The 15417-nt window shown below is 42.8% G+C and overlaps 1 protein-coding gene across 1 annotated transcript in view; it reads right to left on the minus strand.

Annotated features, from left to right (window-relative positions):
* Positions 1–15417, minus strand: part of LOC126191184 (mitotic checkpoint serine/threonine-protein kinase BUB1-like) — a 249309-nt gene that overhangs the window by 189877 nt on the left and 44015 nt on the right. The window contains exon 4 of the mRNA XM_049931959.1: positions 1068–1293. Coding sequence (XP_049787916.1) covers positions 1068–1293 — 226 coding nt within the window. The remainder of the gene's footprint in view (positions 1–1067; positions 1294–15417) is intronic.

Genomic DNA, 15417 nt, shown 5'->3' on the forward strand with positions numbered 1-15417 from the left:
GGTTCTTAATCTGTAATTCTCTCTCTCTCTGTGTATGTGTCTGTCTATCCCCTTACCCCTATACCCATACACAGAGAGATAAATTCACTAAAATAATCAATTTTATTCACACTTGCCACCAAGACAGACTCATAAGACATAGTAATTAAATTATTATATTTTACTGTTCAGGAGAACAATAAATGCTACTGGTTACAGCAATTTGTATTTTTAACTGATACTGTAACAGTCACTCAAGCATAACCTAAAATGCTTACTTTTAGTGACGGCACTTTAATTAATCAAAAGTACCACAATACTTGCCTCTTTTTGTGGGATGCTTTATTGCAAGAGTCTGCATTTATCAAACTATTTCTCACGTTTCTAGGCTTGCTTCTAGTACGGCTACACAATCTATTGGCGACAAAATCACTTGTGGGCAACTTATAGTGAATAGTACTCACTACATATTTTTTAACACTGAATTTCTATGGAACAATTTCTGTATTTAAAAAGGCTGCACATTTAATGATTTTATATACACAAATAATCACATCAGGGAAAAAAACTCCCACTGTGTAGAGGAAATGTTGGGAAAAAATGTTCAAATGTATGTGAAATCTTATGGGACTTAACTGCTAAGGTCATCAGTCCCTAAGCTTACACACTACTTAGCCTAAAGTATCCTAAGGACAAACACACACACCCATGTCCAAGGGAGGACTCGAACCTCCGCCGGGACCAGCCGCACAGTCCATGACTGCAGCGCCTTAGACCGCTCAGCTAATCCCACGCGGCAGGAAATGTTGACCAAGAGAAAGGCACATAGAGGGACATCAAATATGACATATCAACTTCTCAAGTCGTGCTCTTATTGGAGTATACGTGTGTGTGTGTGTGTTTATATATTAAAAAACTATGGTGTCAGCCACTTTACGTATCTATTTATTACTCAACATATCGCCCCTATACTGAGTATCTCTCCTCATACTATTGTTTGCAACACTCCAATGTTTTTTCCATTATTATGCTGTGTTCAAGCGCAACAGTAACCGCAAGTTTCACCTCATAAATTCATTCAAACATACCTCAGTGACATTTGGACACTTAGTAGCAAATCTGGAAGGTATGTTCTCCACTGGTTTCAGGACATTTGAGGTGATCCACTGTGTTTCACCATCAGTAAGCTCACCAAATGACTCAAGTTTTCTTAAATCTGATATAAGATTGCAGCCAGTCCACTTGTCAGCTCCAGAGCTCGTATGCACTTTTGTCTCATCTAACATTCGACGCGCAACAGCTATGTGAAAATTTCTGTAAGACAAAGAGATCATCTGCAATTAATTCAGTGTAAAAAAACAGATACACAAACATAACTTTTGCAATGAAATAATGGATGAAGGACAGATATAAGATCAGGGTATAATGTCTTGTCTGTGATGAAGCCATTAAAGATGAAGCACAAGCCTAGGTTGGGAGAAAAATAGCTGTTGCCTTTTTAAAGGAAATGTCTTGTGGTTCAGCTTAGATCATTTAGGGAACACCATACATGTGGATACCTGAAGAGAGACTTGAAGCCTATTTCTCCAGAATGTCACTTCAGTGCTTTAAACACCAGCCTATCTTAGTGAAGCAACTTTTTGCAATTGCAGTAACCCCAATAACTAAGAGCATATGAGGTCCAAAAATTTCTCCAGTTTGGTTTTGACAGATGTCATTTCTGTTTCTGAATGTTGGGACAATTAATATTTAAATATACTTGAGAAACACAACAGATAAACATGGTATTGTTAAACAACATAGTTCAAAATATTGCTACTTCAATTATCCTCAAGAGAAATTTTCACGAGCCTCCTGGAAGAATTCATGTTAAACAAATAAAGAAATTTACAAACTAACTTCCAACTATTCCAAAGTAGCTCAGTGATTTACTTAAAATTATCTTAGAGGAAATTCAACAAAAGCCATTCTGCATTAGAAATGAAGCTATTCCCATATCGTAAATGTGGTAGGGAAGCACTGAGAAAATATGAGTACAAAACAAAACTATATCAACCTACAGAAAATATGTGTGGATACCTAGAGGAAACTGAGAAAGGAGGAGAAAGTTAGTTTGAGAAATTCTGCAATACTGGAATCTCAAATGTGTGGAAGAAAGTGAGAAGCTTCACAAAACCTCAACGACCCTATACTGCTACATGCTTCCATTCGTGCTATGGAACAGATGCTAGAGAAGCAAATAACACCTCCAGTCTAACATCCTACAAGCACATAGGATCCAAATCCCATTACTCATTTTTGATAAAAGTACTGGTCCTAGTCCAGGTAATATCCACTACAACATACATTCATTTCTACCAACGACACATTACTGTGTATGTATACCAATATATTAAGCTTCTGAAAACATGCAGGATAACCTCTGCGTTCAAACAAGGGAAGAAACTTGATTTCGTGGTATCATTTGATCACCAACACTATCACCATGTCCTAACAAAGTGATGGAACAGCTGATCAAATATCACTTAAATGATGATATTGTTATCAAGGTTTCAACAATGTGACTATCAGCACCCACACAAAATGTGAATTAAATGCTTAGTGAGATGAACAAAGTTTTTCCTGGTGTAATCTTCATTGGACAATGGCCTTTGGACACTTGAAAGACTGTCTGGAAATGACAACAAGACATTAAAATATATAATAAACATCACATATGGGAGAGTGCATGCTGTTCTGGTGTAACCACGAGCAACGGAACAAAGAGAAAGAACGCAAGACCAGAGAAGGCAGTGCGACGATGTCAGCCAATAGCCCACTGACAAGGACCGCGTGACGACAGTAGCGACCTCTGCAAGAAGTGAACATGAGCGCCACTCCTGCCAGCCTTGGTCGGATATTAATGGGAAGTATACGCGGACTATTAGCACAGCCTAGCAGAGTGTGCTACAAGCACGGTTAGTAGTGATCCACAAACTGTGTAACAGACTTGCCTGACATTGTATATATCACAGGCCTCTGATTTATATTGCCTGTTGCCCAACACTTGCGACACTTATTCTAAATCCAAAGTTAAGTATTGTCAAATTGCTTTATTAAAATAAAACTACTAATGTTATTTGCTTAAATTATTGTATAGAATTCCAAGAATGCAGCATCCCATAGGGACCCTACGCAAGACGAGTGGGCAAGACCCAACACATGCCTAAAATCTACATCTACGTCCACACGCTGTGAACCAATGTGAAATGCATGGCAGAGGGTACGTCCCACTGTACCAGTTACTATGGCTTTTTCTCATTCTATTCACATATGGCGTGCAGGGAAAATGATTGTTTAAATGCCTGTGTGTGTGCTGTGATTAATCCAATATTATCCTCAGGATTCTTATGGGAGAGATACATAGTGGGTTGTAGTGTATTCCTAGACTCATTGTGTAAAGCCAGTGTTTGGAACTTTTCAGTACACTTTGTTGGGATATTTCCTGTCTATCTTCAAGAGCCTGTCACTTCAGTTTTCTCAACCTCTCAGTGACTCTCTCCCATGGGTCAAACAAACTTGTGACCATTTGGCTGCTCTTCTCTGTATATGTTCAATATTTCCTGTTAGTCCTCTTTGGTAAGGGTCCCACATGCTTGAGCAATATTCTAGGCTGGGTCGCACAAGTGATTTGTATTCCTTTGTAGACTGATTGTACTTCCCTAGTATTCTACCAATAAACCGAAGCCTGTACCTGTCTAACCCACCGCTGAGCCTATGTAATCATTCTACTTAATGTCTCTACTAATTGTTACATCCAAGTATTTGAATGAGTTTATAGATTCCAACTGTATCTCACTAATACTACACTGATGGAAAATAATTGCAATACCAAGGAAGAGTTGTGTGACATAAAAGGCTGGCAGGTGTGTTCCTAAATCAGAAATATGATGTCTATTCAAATTCCGCATCAGTCCCATAAGAGTGGCGCTAACAGCACCACTAAGGGGGGTGCAAATCAGGTTTGCTTTGAATATTGGCTGTAATGGTCGTGAGCATTAGTTACCTTTGAGATTGGACATGGTGAGTTGATGGTGATTAAAAATGCCTGCAAGACGACAAAGACACCATTATTAACAATCTTCTGAGATTGAGTGGGGTCATGTAATAAGGCTATGAGAACCTGGAAGTTCCTTCTGCAATACTGCAAAAAGACTTGGCAGGACTGTAGCCATTGTACATGATTGCTGGCTGCGTTGGTCACGAATATGTACAGTCACATGGAGACTGAGTTCCAAACAACCACGTGGCATTACCGAGAGTGAAGACCATCATGTTTGGCATATGGCTCTGGCACATCATACTGCATCTGTAACAGCAATCTGGGCAGCTGTTGGCACCACAGTGACACAACGAACTGTTACAAACCAGTTACTTCAAGCAAAGCTCAGAGTCAGACACTCTGTAGCATGCATTCCACTGACCCAAAACCACTGTGATCTGCAATGTCAGTGGTGTCAAGGGAGAACTCACTGGAGGGCAAGGTGGAGGTCTGTGGTGTTTTCTGATGAAAGCTAGCTCTGTCTCAGTGCCAGTGATGGCCCGCACTGCTTAGGAGGCGGCCAGTTGAGGGTGTACAATCAACGTGTCTGCAGGCTGGACACAATGGACTTACAGCTGGAGTTATGGTCTGGGTTACGATTTCATATGACAGCAGGTGCACTCTTGTGATTATCCCGTGCACCCTGATGGAATCATTCCGGTGATTCAACCTATTGTGCTACCATTCATGAACAGTATTCCAGGGGTTGTTTTTCCAATAGGATAAAGCTCGCCCACATACCGCCGCTGTAATCCAACGCGCTCTACAGTGGGTTGACATCTTGCCTTGACCTGCTTCATCACCAGTTCTGTCTCCAGTCGAGCACATATGGGACATCATTGGAAGACAGCTTGAACATCATTCACAAACAGCATTAACAATGCCTGTATCGACTGACCAACTGCAACAGGCACAGAACTCCATTCCACAAACTGACATTTGGCACCTGTACAAAACAATGCATGCACGTTTGCATGCCTGCATTCTACATCTTGGCTGTTACGCTGGTTATTAATGTACTAGCATTTCAAAATTTCAATAGCTTATCTTGTCTTACATTAAGGGCAAAAAATCGATATTCTTTTATTGTGTGATTTATTAGATTGATTCTTTACACTGCAAAATTTCATAATCAAATTCTTGCTAGAAATATGTTTTAAAAAGTTTGTTTGGGCACCTGCACATGGCATGCCCCCTCTTTATATGCTGTGATCCACACCTTATCTATGCTATAAATTTGTTGTGCATTAATTTTTAATTCACACAATAGAAACAAACTAATTTGGGTCTATAAGGCTGTGAGAAAGGTTATTTTCACTTGTTCCTTTGCTTACAACCTGATTTTTTTGAATAGTAAGTGCTACAAATTTATTTCAGTTTTTAGTTTTGCATATATCAACCAGTTTTGTTCGAAATAGGTCATAACAATGGTCACATATTCAAAGACGTGAGGAAATATCGAATTTCATGTGTAAAACGTACAGGAAATGTTACAGATGCTGCTTGTAAGAGTGAAGAACAATTTTCAGTGAAGCCATTGAGTTCACTAATGAAGAGAATTAGTGGAAAGTCATATACCCACGAACATGATTTGCCACTTGCTGTTGTAGATGTTATAAAACCAACTTTCAGGTACCTAGCCAATCTTGAACTACTGAAAAAATGTGTACATGGGAAAACATAGAATACAGGGTGGTCCCGAATTCATGGTACAAACTTTAATGGTAGGTACAGGACATTGTAACAAGGATTTATTGTATAGGAATGTATAGTCGCAGGTGACGCGGTGAGGCGTAAACAGGGGAAAGAGAAATGGAGTGATCGGTTGGTGTCACTGCCGGTAGAGGGCAGTAGATGAACATGATGTATCGCAGTAGGGACAAGCGCCATTCACAATTGTGCTGCCGTAGACGATGGGTGACTTTACGTATGCAGAAAAAGCAGACATGCATTACATGTACGGCCGTGCAAATGGTAACGCCAGAGCTGCGTTACGAATGTATCGCGCGGAGTATCCTAATCGACGAATGCCGGATCATAGAATTTTTCAACGGTTACATCGTCAACTTTGTGAAACAGGTACATTCGACGTCAACAGACATGACGCTGGTCGATTAAGAGCTGTACGCACTCCAAGACTGGAAGAACGCATCTTGAACATAGTGGCTGATAGACCCGAGTCAAGCACAAGAACTGTTGCGCGTGACGTACATGTGAGTCATCAGACTGTATGCAGAGTGTTAAATGAAAATCGCTTACACCCCTTCCATTTTCAAAAAGTACAAGCATTGAATCCGGCAGATTATCCTCTTCGCGTGAACTTCTGCCAGTGGTTGTTGCAGCAATGTGTGTTGCAGCCGGATTTCGTAGGTCATGTGCTATTTACAGATGAAGCGACATTTTCACGCGAGGGTGTCTTTAATGCGCACAATTCCCATGTGTGGGCAACAGATAATCCACATGCAACGCGTCCACATGCGTATCAACAACGTTTCGGTATTAATGTGTGGGCTGGTATTGTGAACGACTTTTTGATTGGGCCATACTTACTACCCACGCGACTCTGTGGCGAAAGCTATCTTATTTTTCTGCAAGAAGTGTTACCAGAACTGCTGCAAGATGTTCCGCTCGCCATTCGTAACCGCATGTGGTTTCAACACGATGGAGCGCCAGCACACTTCAGCACTGCTGTACGGAATTACCTGAATGCCACGTTTGGTGCTAGATGGATTGGGCGTGGTGGACCAGTCCCTTGGCCACCCCGATCTCCTGATTTCTCTTGCCTCGATTACTTTTTATGGGGACATCTTAAGAGTCTTGTTTATGAGACTCCAGTTGACTCAGATGAGGATCTCGTTGCTCGCATATCTGTAGCTGCTGCAAGTGTGCGTGAAATACCAGGCATCTTTGAACGTGTACGCCAATCGCTGCACCGACGCTGTCAAGCATGTATCGCTCATGGTGGACGCAATTTTGAACACTTGCTGTAAACATGACACTTGTCAACAACGATTTCAATAAAATCTTTCATTTTCCTTTCGGCCGTTATTTCCCCTGTTTACGCCTCACCGCGTCACCTGGGACTATACATTCCTATACAATATATCCTTGTTACAATGTCCTGCACCTACCATTAAAGTTTGTACCATGAATTCGGGACCACCCTGTATAAATGAGAGTTACAATCACTTTATGTGGATGTGGTGTCCAAAAACAGTATTTGTGTCCATAATTGTTGTGAAGATAGCAGCATGTGATACCTGTCTAGTGTTCAATTTAGGTAGGATTAAGTGCCTGCAGAGAATAGAATTCCATCTATGTGCATTCACAGTGAAAATACTCGGTGTACAGTGAGGGCCAATACTGAATGGATTTATTAGTATAAAGTTTGATTTTTCTGCCTGGAGGTAAGTTGCAGCGCCTCAGACACGTTGCCCAGAGCCGGATAGAACCACCCTGACACTCACGTGCTGAACCATCAGCAGCTAAACTCACATGTTGCTGACGAGGTAACGCTACTGAACTATGCATCTTACGATCTGACCAACCAATAGGGAGGCTTGGAGGTGGTCAATTGGGCGTGGAACCGTGGCAGGCTGCCGGGAGTGGACACGCTGTTCACCCTCTTCTGCTGGCAGCTTACAAACCGATCAGACGCCCTCCTCACTTGCTCTCTTGGGCTGTACTAATGAAGCTGCCAGCAATGCTTTGTGCTTGACGTGCCAGATGCACCACGCGATAATAAGCGCACACATTCGTGGCATTGCCACGCAACTTTCCGCCTTATCGGCACCTTTTTCCAAGCAGCTGCTGCAGCAAACGCCAGGCCTCGTGGCCGAGCGTCACGCCACACATAACCACCAGTCGCTGCATTGTTGCCGCCACAGGCGCCATGCTATGCTGCAGGAGGCCGCCTTCCGCATCGTGCCGTGGTATGGACACATGTTCCGGCCAACTAGCTGAGGCATGGCATCCGGCCCTTGACACTGCTGCCGTCTCCAGCCGCCTTTGCCCAGGGCACCACCGCCACAACTTCTGTAAGTTCATCACTTCATTTTTCTATGCCGCCACCTCCATGCTGTCAGCTATGCCGTCATCCTGTCCAATATAGGCCCTTTCTTTTCTTTCTGTGCTCCAGTTGTAAAAGTCTTCAGCAACATTGTAACCATGCCTCAAACTTTTAGTACTGCTTCTGGCGAAGATAACTCCCCACCTATGGGAAAACCAGACCCAGCAGCTGCCCTCCAAGCATAAATTGACAAATTACTATTATGGAAGATAGAATTAACAAAAGAATGCAAAAAATTGGTTGAAACCCAGTCTGCCAGTTTAAGTGTGCCAGAAACACACCCTGCTACGCCGCAAATGACGGCTGCAAGCACCTCCAGTAGCATAATACCCCAGCCGCACATTGCCACCTTGGCTAACAGTTTCCCTGCAGTTAACTTTATCCCGACATTTTCCGGGAAACCCAATGAACAGATAAACTCCTTTTTGCAAACTGTCCGAGATTTAGGCCGTGCTTGCGCTTGGCCAGACGTTTTCCTGGTGAATGTACTTGCCTTAAATTGTCAGGTGACACCCATACTTATATTGAATCAGTGCATACCCTTAGGGACACTACCTCTGGATTGAAAGAAAGGTATTCGGACCAACGCGATGCCCACTACTACAGGGATAAGTTATCCACCCTACGCCAGAAGCAAGGAGAGGACGTAGAAGCATTTACTGACCAAATTTGTGCTGTGGCTTGCTGCACTTACACGCTGGGTAACGAAGTGTTAATCGAGCAAGCAGAAGCCTGCTCGAATGACATATTTATACGTGGAATTGACCCGTACGTGGGAGGGGAGGTCAAAATAGCATCACCCCCCTCGTTGCATGATGCCACACGACTTGCAATTATGCGAGAGGAGGTTGCACATTTTGTTGCTAGTTCGGTGAACCCGGACGAACAGCTGTATCCAATATTCAAATACGAGCAGGCTTGTAAGGCAGGCCATGTTGACACGCAGTACCGTGCACCTTACTGCTCTCAGTGTGGAATCATAGGGCACATGAGTAAAAACTGCCCGCAGAACTCGGGAAACGGGGGCCCCTTGTATAACAAGCAGAGGGAACAATTCACCAACAATCAAACCCGACCCCAAAGACAGCCGGGAAATGGTCAAGGGGCAAGTCACGCCGCCAGACCGCACCCCCTGTAAAATTTGCGCATCCAGTCCACCGTGGTGTTGTAAATGAGGTAGCGAGTATCCTCCTCCAGGGTAAAATTAGAGGAAAGAAGGTAAGAGTACTTATTGACACAGGAGCACAAACGAGCGTGTTATTCGCAGGGCATGGGGATAGGCAAGTGTTAAAACCACTCCGTCACCACATTAGTGGTCTGAGTGACCAGATAATCATATCCGCTGGGCATTGTCAAGTTAAGTTGAAAATCGGAGCCAGCTACTACCCTTTTGACGTGGACACAATTGGGAAACGAGGGTGATATCTCGATGTCATCCTGGGGAGTGATTTCCTTCACCACTACCAGAGTGTAGTCGATTACAGAATGCAAACCGTCTGTCTCGGTGAGGAAACCCATCGTTTCGGCAGCTCCCACGTCAATCCGTCACAAGGAATTTGTGAAACATGGCCACTTCCACAGGTTCCTTTCACGAAAACATGAGTATTACATACAACTACCCCTGTTAGAATCAGCAGTGGCAAGGGACGCATTCTCTGGCTTGGGGACAAATGCCGCAAACTGCCAAGATCAGCCATCTTGGTGGATGCAGTCCATCAAAACGATGTCATCAGCAGATTACAAGTCCATGTTAAATGTGGTTTAACAACAGCAGAAATTCAGGGGAAGAAATTTTATGTTCCCATCTGTTTGGACAATTTTGGAATGAAGGAGGTAGAGATTCCTAGCGGCACCATTATAGCTAGTGGCCACGAGATTGAAAAAGACTACCCTGTACAAGAGAAGCCAAAATCTAACCAAAAACACCGGCTCCCGAGACGTAACATATGTCATATTGCTCCCGCGCTCAAAGACAAATTTAAGGATAAGCTAGATCATCTGCCTGTGGCTGACCAAAATACATTGTACTCCGTCTTGGAAGAACACTCCTGGTTATTCGAGGAAAGGCACAGAAACCATATAGAATTCCATACCACCCCCAGCCCATTGTGGAAGAAACTACCCAACAACAGCTAGAAGCAGGGATAATACAACCCTCCGCCAGTCCCTGGTCGTCCCCAATCGTTGTGGTCCCAGAGAAGTCAATCAATGGGGAGAAGACCTGCGTCTTTGCGTCGATATGAGAGCAGTAAATAAGGTAACCACTCCAGACCCTCTCCCCCGTATTGATGAGACACTAGACAGGTTAGGAAATTGTAAATATTTCACTACCCTCGACATGAAGAATGGGTACCACCAAATACTGATTGCACCACAGGACAGGCCAAAAACAGTGTTTGTACTTCCGTCCAGTCTATATGAATTTCTGAGAATGCCATTCGGGTTGCGCAACGCGCCAGCCACTTTCCAAAGATTTGCCGACCTAATACTTAGAGGACTGAAACCCACAATGTGCCTAGTCTATCTAGATGATATCATTGTTTTTTCCAGGACCATAGATGAGCATGTTACCCGGTTAAGAAATGTTTTATCTAGACTAAGAAGTGCTAAATTAAGCTTAATAATAGAAAAAGGCTTCTTAGCTGAGAATCAAGTGCAGTGCCCTGGGCACATTATTGGTGTTGATGGAGTAAAACCTGACCCCAGTCTAATTGAAGCAGTTAGAACCTTTCCTTCCCCTAAGAATGTAAAAGAATTGCAAAGCTTTCTGGGACTCAGCAGTTATTATAGGCATTTTGTAAATGACTATGCCACAATAGCTAAACCCCTTACCCACCTGTTGAAAAACAATGTACCCTATCAATGGACCACTGAGTGCGAATCTGCTGTGCAGCATCTCAGAGATGTTGTAACCAATTCCCTTTGTTGATCCATCCCGATTTCGAAAAACCATTCATTCTCTCATGTGATGCATCCGACCTTGCCATAGGAGCTGTTGTGAGTCAAATTATTGATGGCGAGGAAAGACCAATTGGTTACGCGTCTGGTCAACTGAACCAGGTGGAAATTAACTACAATACGACAGAGAAAGAATTACTGGCACTAATGTTCAGAGTTAACTACTTTAGATGCTACAGGAGAAAATTTACAATAGTAACAGATCATGCAGCAATGCAATGGCTATTAAATTTAAAAGACCCTAGCAGCCGTCTCATACGCTGGGCCCTGAAATTGAGTGAGTATGATTACCAAGTGCAACACAAAGCTGGAAGATTGTACCAGAATGCTGACGCCCTTAGTAGAAAGGTGAGAGTAGCTCAAACAGGCGATGTACTAATTGATGAATTAAAAGACTCCCAGGAAAATGATGCAAAATATTGCCAGTATCACTTTCATCCGGATTTTGTTACAGAGGATGGAATTCCATATCGTAAGACCCCCCCCCCCCTTGGGTAAACGTATAGTAATACCAAAGGATTTGCAATCAAGAATTATTGTCCAGTGCTATAACAGCATCCAAGCTTGCCACAGTGGACGAAGAGCCACAAACGCCCGCATTTCCACGAAATACTGGTGGGACAACTGATGACGAGATGTTGCTAAGTATATAAAAAATTGCCTACCATGTGCCCAAAGAGCACCACCCCCACAAATCAAAATCCCTTACAATCTCTTCCCGAGGCATCAAAACCTTTTCAGTTCGTCGCTTTAGATGTGGTTGGCCACTTCCAGTAAGTACACAAGGAAGCAAATATATTCTATCTATTATTGATCACTTTTCCCGATACCTTATTTTGGTACCCATTGCTGACATGTCAACTGAAACCATAGCATGAGCTTTTGTAAATCATCTTGTCCTTCCTTTCGGAAGTCCTGACGCCATTATAACCGACAAAGGAACCAACTACATGTCCGCCTTATTTATCAAAGTTTACAAATTGCTGAGAATTAAAAAATGGAGAACCACCCCTTTTCACCCCCAGGCAAATGGCCGCATTGAACGTGTTCATCGCACTCTGAAACGAATGCTTTCCTATTACGTTAACTCAACCCACAGCGACTGGCAAAGATACATTCTGTACGTGGTAAGTGCGTACAATAGCCATTTCCACGAAGCCACTGAACATACCACTTATGAGATAGTGTTTGGCCGCTCTATGGAATCTCCCTTCGAGATTGATAAATTACCTCCGGGAATCGATCACACAGCCGTTAAGGGCTCTTTTTTTTTTTTTTTTTTGTACCTCTACAATTTGTATTTTGTGCTCCAGTACTATAATAACAAAAGTGTCACCCTAGCATCCCCCTTTGAAAAAGACTTCAGAGTTTTACCTGCCCAGCCTATTCTGCAATGCTGGCCTAGTTCTAACCCCTAGTTTTACCTTGTATTTTACTTATGTTATTTTTATTTATGTGTTATGATACACCTAGTGGACAGACAGCAGCTCTATGTTCAGTAGCAATACAGTTAATGTTAAATAAGAATATTGTATGAAGGAGTGATTACATTATGTAATTTTCCTGTTTGAACACTGATACTGCGCAATTGTGAACATGTGCACTCCGCCTGTCAAAATCAGCTGTGTTGTCAACCAGGGAGCCGCACGTGCGGCGGCCATCATGTAGAAGGCCGGAGATACTCATCTGACACTGCAGTACGTCCCCGCCACTCCACCAACCAGCGCCGTCAAACTAGCCGTGCCCAACTATCGCCACCTGAGGCTCCCCACCCCCCTACTTCTCCTTCCTTCCCCACTCTCCGCGTGCTGTACTTGCCACTGTTAAAAAGTGCAATACGCATACTAAAACTATCTTCGTTATCAATGCATAGCACTTTAACATAGAAAGGCACCACACTGTTTACGCAAAATCTACTTTAAACATAATTTCTTCTGTCCTTCAGCCTCACCGCCCGAGTAACTTCACCTCGTAAATTTATTTGCATTCCTAAGCCGCATGGAGTGTATTAAGTATTTAAGGGTACCGTCTCCCAACTACTGCATAAGTATTTCCTATTTGATGATATTAAGCTATTTGCCTTATATTCAGCTTTGTTGCAGAATTTTTGTATTATACTGTATTTCACATTTGGATCTCCTTTATTGACAATGATTTTGTTTTGTCTTTCGAAAGAATGCATCAAGTTTACCTTACAAAAATCTTTCTCTAGTGTTACTTTTTACGATCCTATGCCATCGAATGTTTCATTTTGTTGTCAAACCTAGAATGCGGAGCCCTCCTTGCGTTGTCCATTCTATTTGTCTTTTCTTGTTCAATAGATTGTGATACTTTGAATTCTCATCTACTTTTTGCAACTAATACTCCACTGTTCCACTGCTTTGCAGATGTGCTACATCTACTGTCATTTTAGAACCATTTATTTCCCTGTTTTCTTTCAAGCCACCTAAGACTAAAAATGATTGCAAGTTCCTCACTCTCATGTCCGCTAATCTGACTATACCTCCAAGGGAAGTTTAGAAGCAAGCGACCTCCAGCTGATGGATCGTGAAGCAGAAACACACCTCAATAACAAAGCGCGCTGTTACAGTGGTGTCTTCCAGTAAAGCAACTTTTAGTTTGGTGGCGCTTTGCGGTTCCGAACCTCCCCTGAAGTATAATACCACCCTTCCACCCACCGTCTAGTCTCGCGTACCTTAATAACCAACTACCTACTCTTTTCCACATTCATAAATGGCTTCACCATTCTGTGCTCATAACAGCCTATTCAACCCTTATTTGTTGTTTCATTGGTCAATACTAAATTCCTTTTTAATCTTACTAATTTTTATGGACTGTGTCTACCACTGGTTAGTTACAACACCCAAGGCATCGCTCACTCAAGACGCGCTGCTCCTGGTTAGTTCAGTGTCACACGTGCCTTGTCGCTGTCTCGCTATCTCAGCACTCCACCCGTGCACACTGCGCTGTGACCTCAGCAGTAATTTGAAACCTGCTGCTGTCGCCTCTGTCTGTTACTGCCTCCAGCCAGCTTCATAATGCTACCTGTTTTCCCAGTACAGAGTCTGATAAATTGTTTCACCACTCTGTAGTATATGCCTTTTGTATGCTTAGCAGTTTTGAGCGATGTCCGAATCTCAATGCGTTGCCTGTTGATAGCCAGTTAATAATTGGTACCAATAACTTGTATTTTTCTTTTTTCTCCTCTCTCCTTATGGTTTAAGTTAGGTTAAAGCATTTCATCACCTTCTTGTTTGGCAGAACGCCCTTGATATTTTCCATATGTTATTTCATGCATGTGTTTTTATAATTGATGCCATTTGTGTTGTATAATATGAACTTTTATTTTATATTGCTAACCCCAGTATGTAAAGGCCCACCACAGCCCTGGATTTTAGATATATTGCACTATGCCAATCTCTCCCATTTTGTAAGACTCCCCCTACAGTCATGTTATCCGACTTTACGAGTTACCGATTCCGGAATCCTATTATGCGTCATGTTCGTGCCCAGAGCTGGAGTGGTATGTTTAGAAGTGAGTGAAGCACCCCAGTTACATGAAATAACCATTAGAGATGAGTTGAATGCATCCCTGAAGTTGAGAAGAAGTATGCTACCCTCTCACTGTAGAGCAGTAAGCGAGTTAGATTTTGTGGTAGGAGAAATGCGATTAAGTTTCACCCAAGTATATGAAGAATAGTAGTTAGCACCCCATGTGCGTGTTGCACATTTAAGAGTTCACCCAGACGAATTTTGGTTTTGTTATTATTCACCCTACTTCTTACGAAGTAATAGATTGACGAGGTGAAGTTGTTATGAGCGAGCATGAAAATTGACACCGCTACCTTTTGGGTACAGTGCCCTACCGTGCGTTTAGGAAGTGAGAGTCACACGTTTGTTTATTATTCAAACAAACATATCCATTATGTTCCAAGATGGAAGCTCCCGCTGAAATAACATTTGTCTGCTGATGATTAACGCCCACGATGTGACGTCAAGGCCCAAGCGCGGTAACGTGCTTTCTTGTTGAAGATTGTACTACTACACTATAGTAGTTTATTATACTTTATTGCGGTAGTTCACACCCCTATTTTTCATAGTTCACCCGACATGTATTCGCCCTATGTCTTCCTCGCCCATGCTTTCCAATGGGTTCCTGCCGTTGCTTTGAGCTGCTCCTTCCCATCTCAACAATTACTTTCTACCTCCTCCAGGGCTGTGTACCTTATGCGTTGCGGTTAGTGCCCAGTTGAAAGATTTATTCTTTCAATTTTCGGTTTCGTAAATCAATCGCCTTTCGTCTATGCGTCAGTGGCTCTTGTCTCTCAAT

The sequence above is a fragment of the Schistocerca cancellata genome, chromosome 6 (genome assembly GCF_023864275.1).
Source record: "Schistocerca cancellata isolate TAMUIC-IGC-003103 chromosome 6, iqSchCanc2.1, whole genome shotgun sequence".
NCBI lineage: Eukaryota > Metazoa > Arthropoda > Insecta > Orthoptera > Acrididae > Schistocerca > Schistocerca cancellata.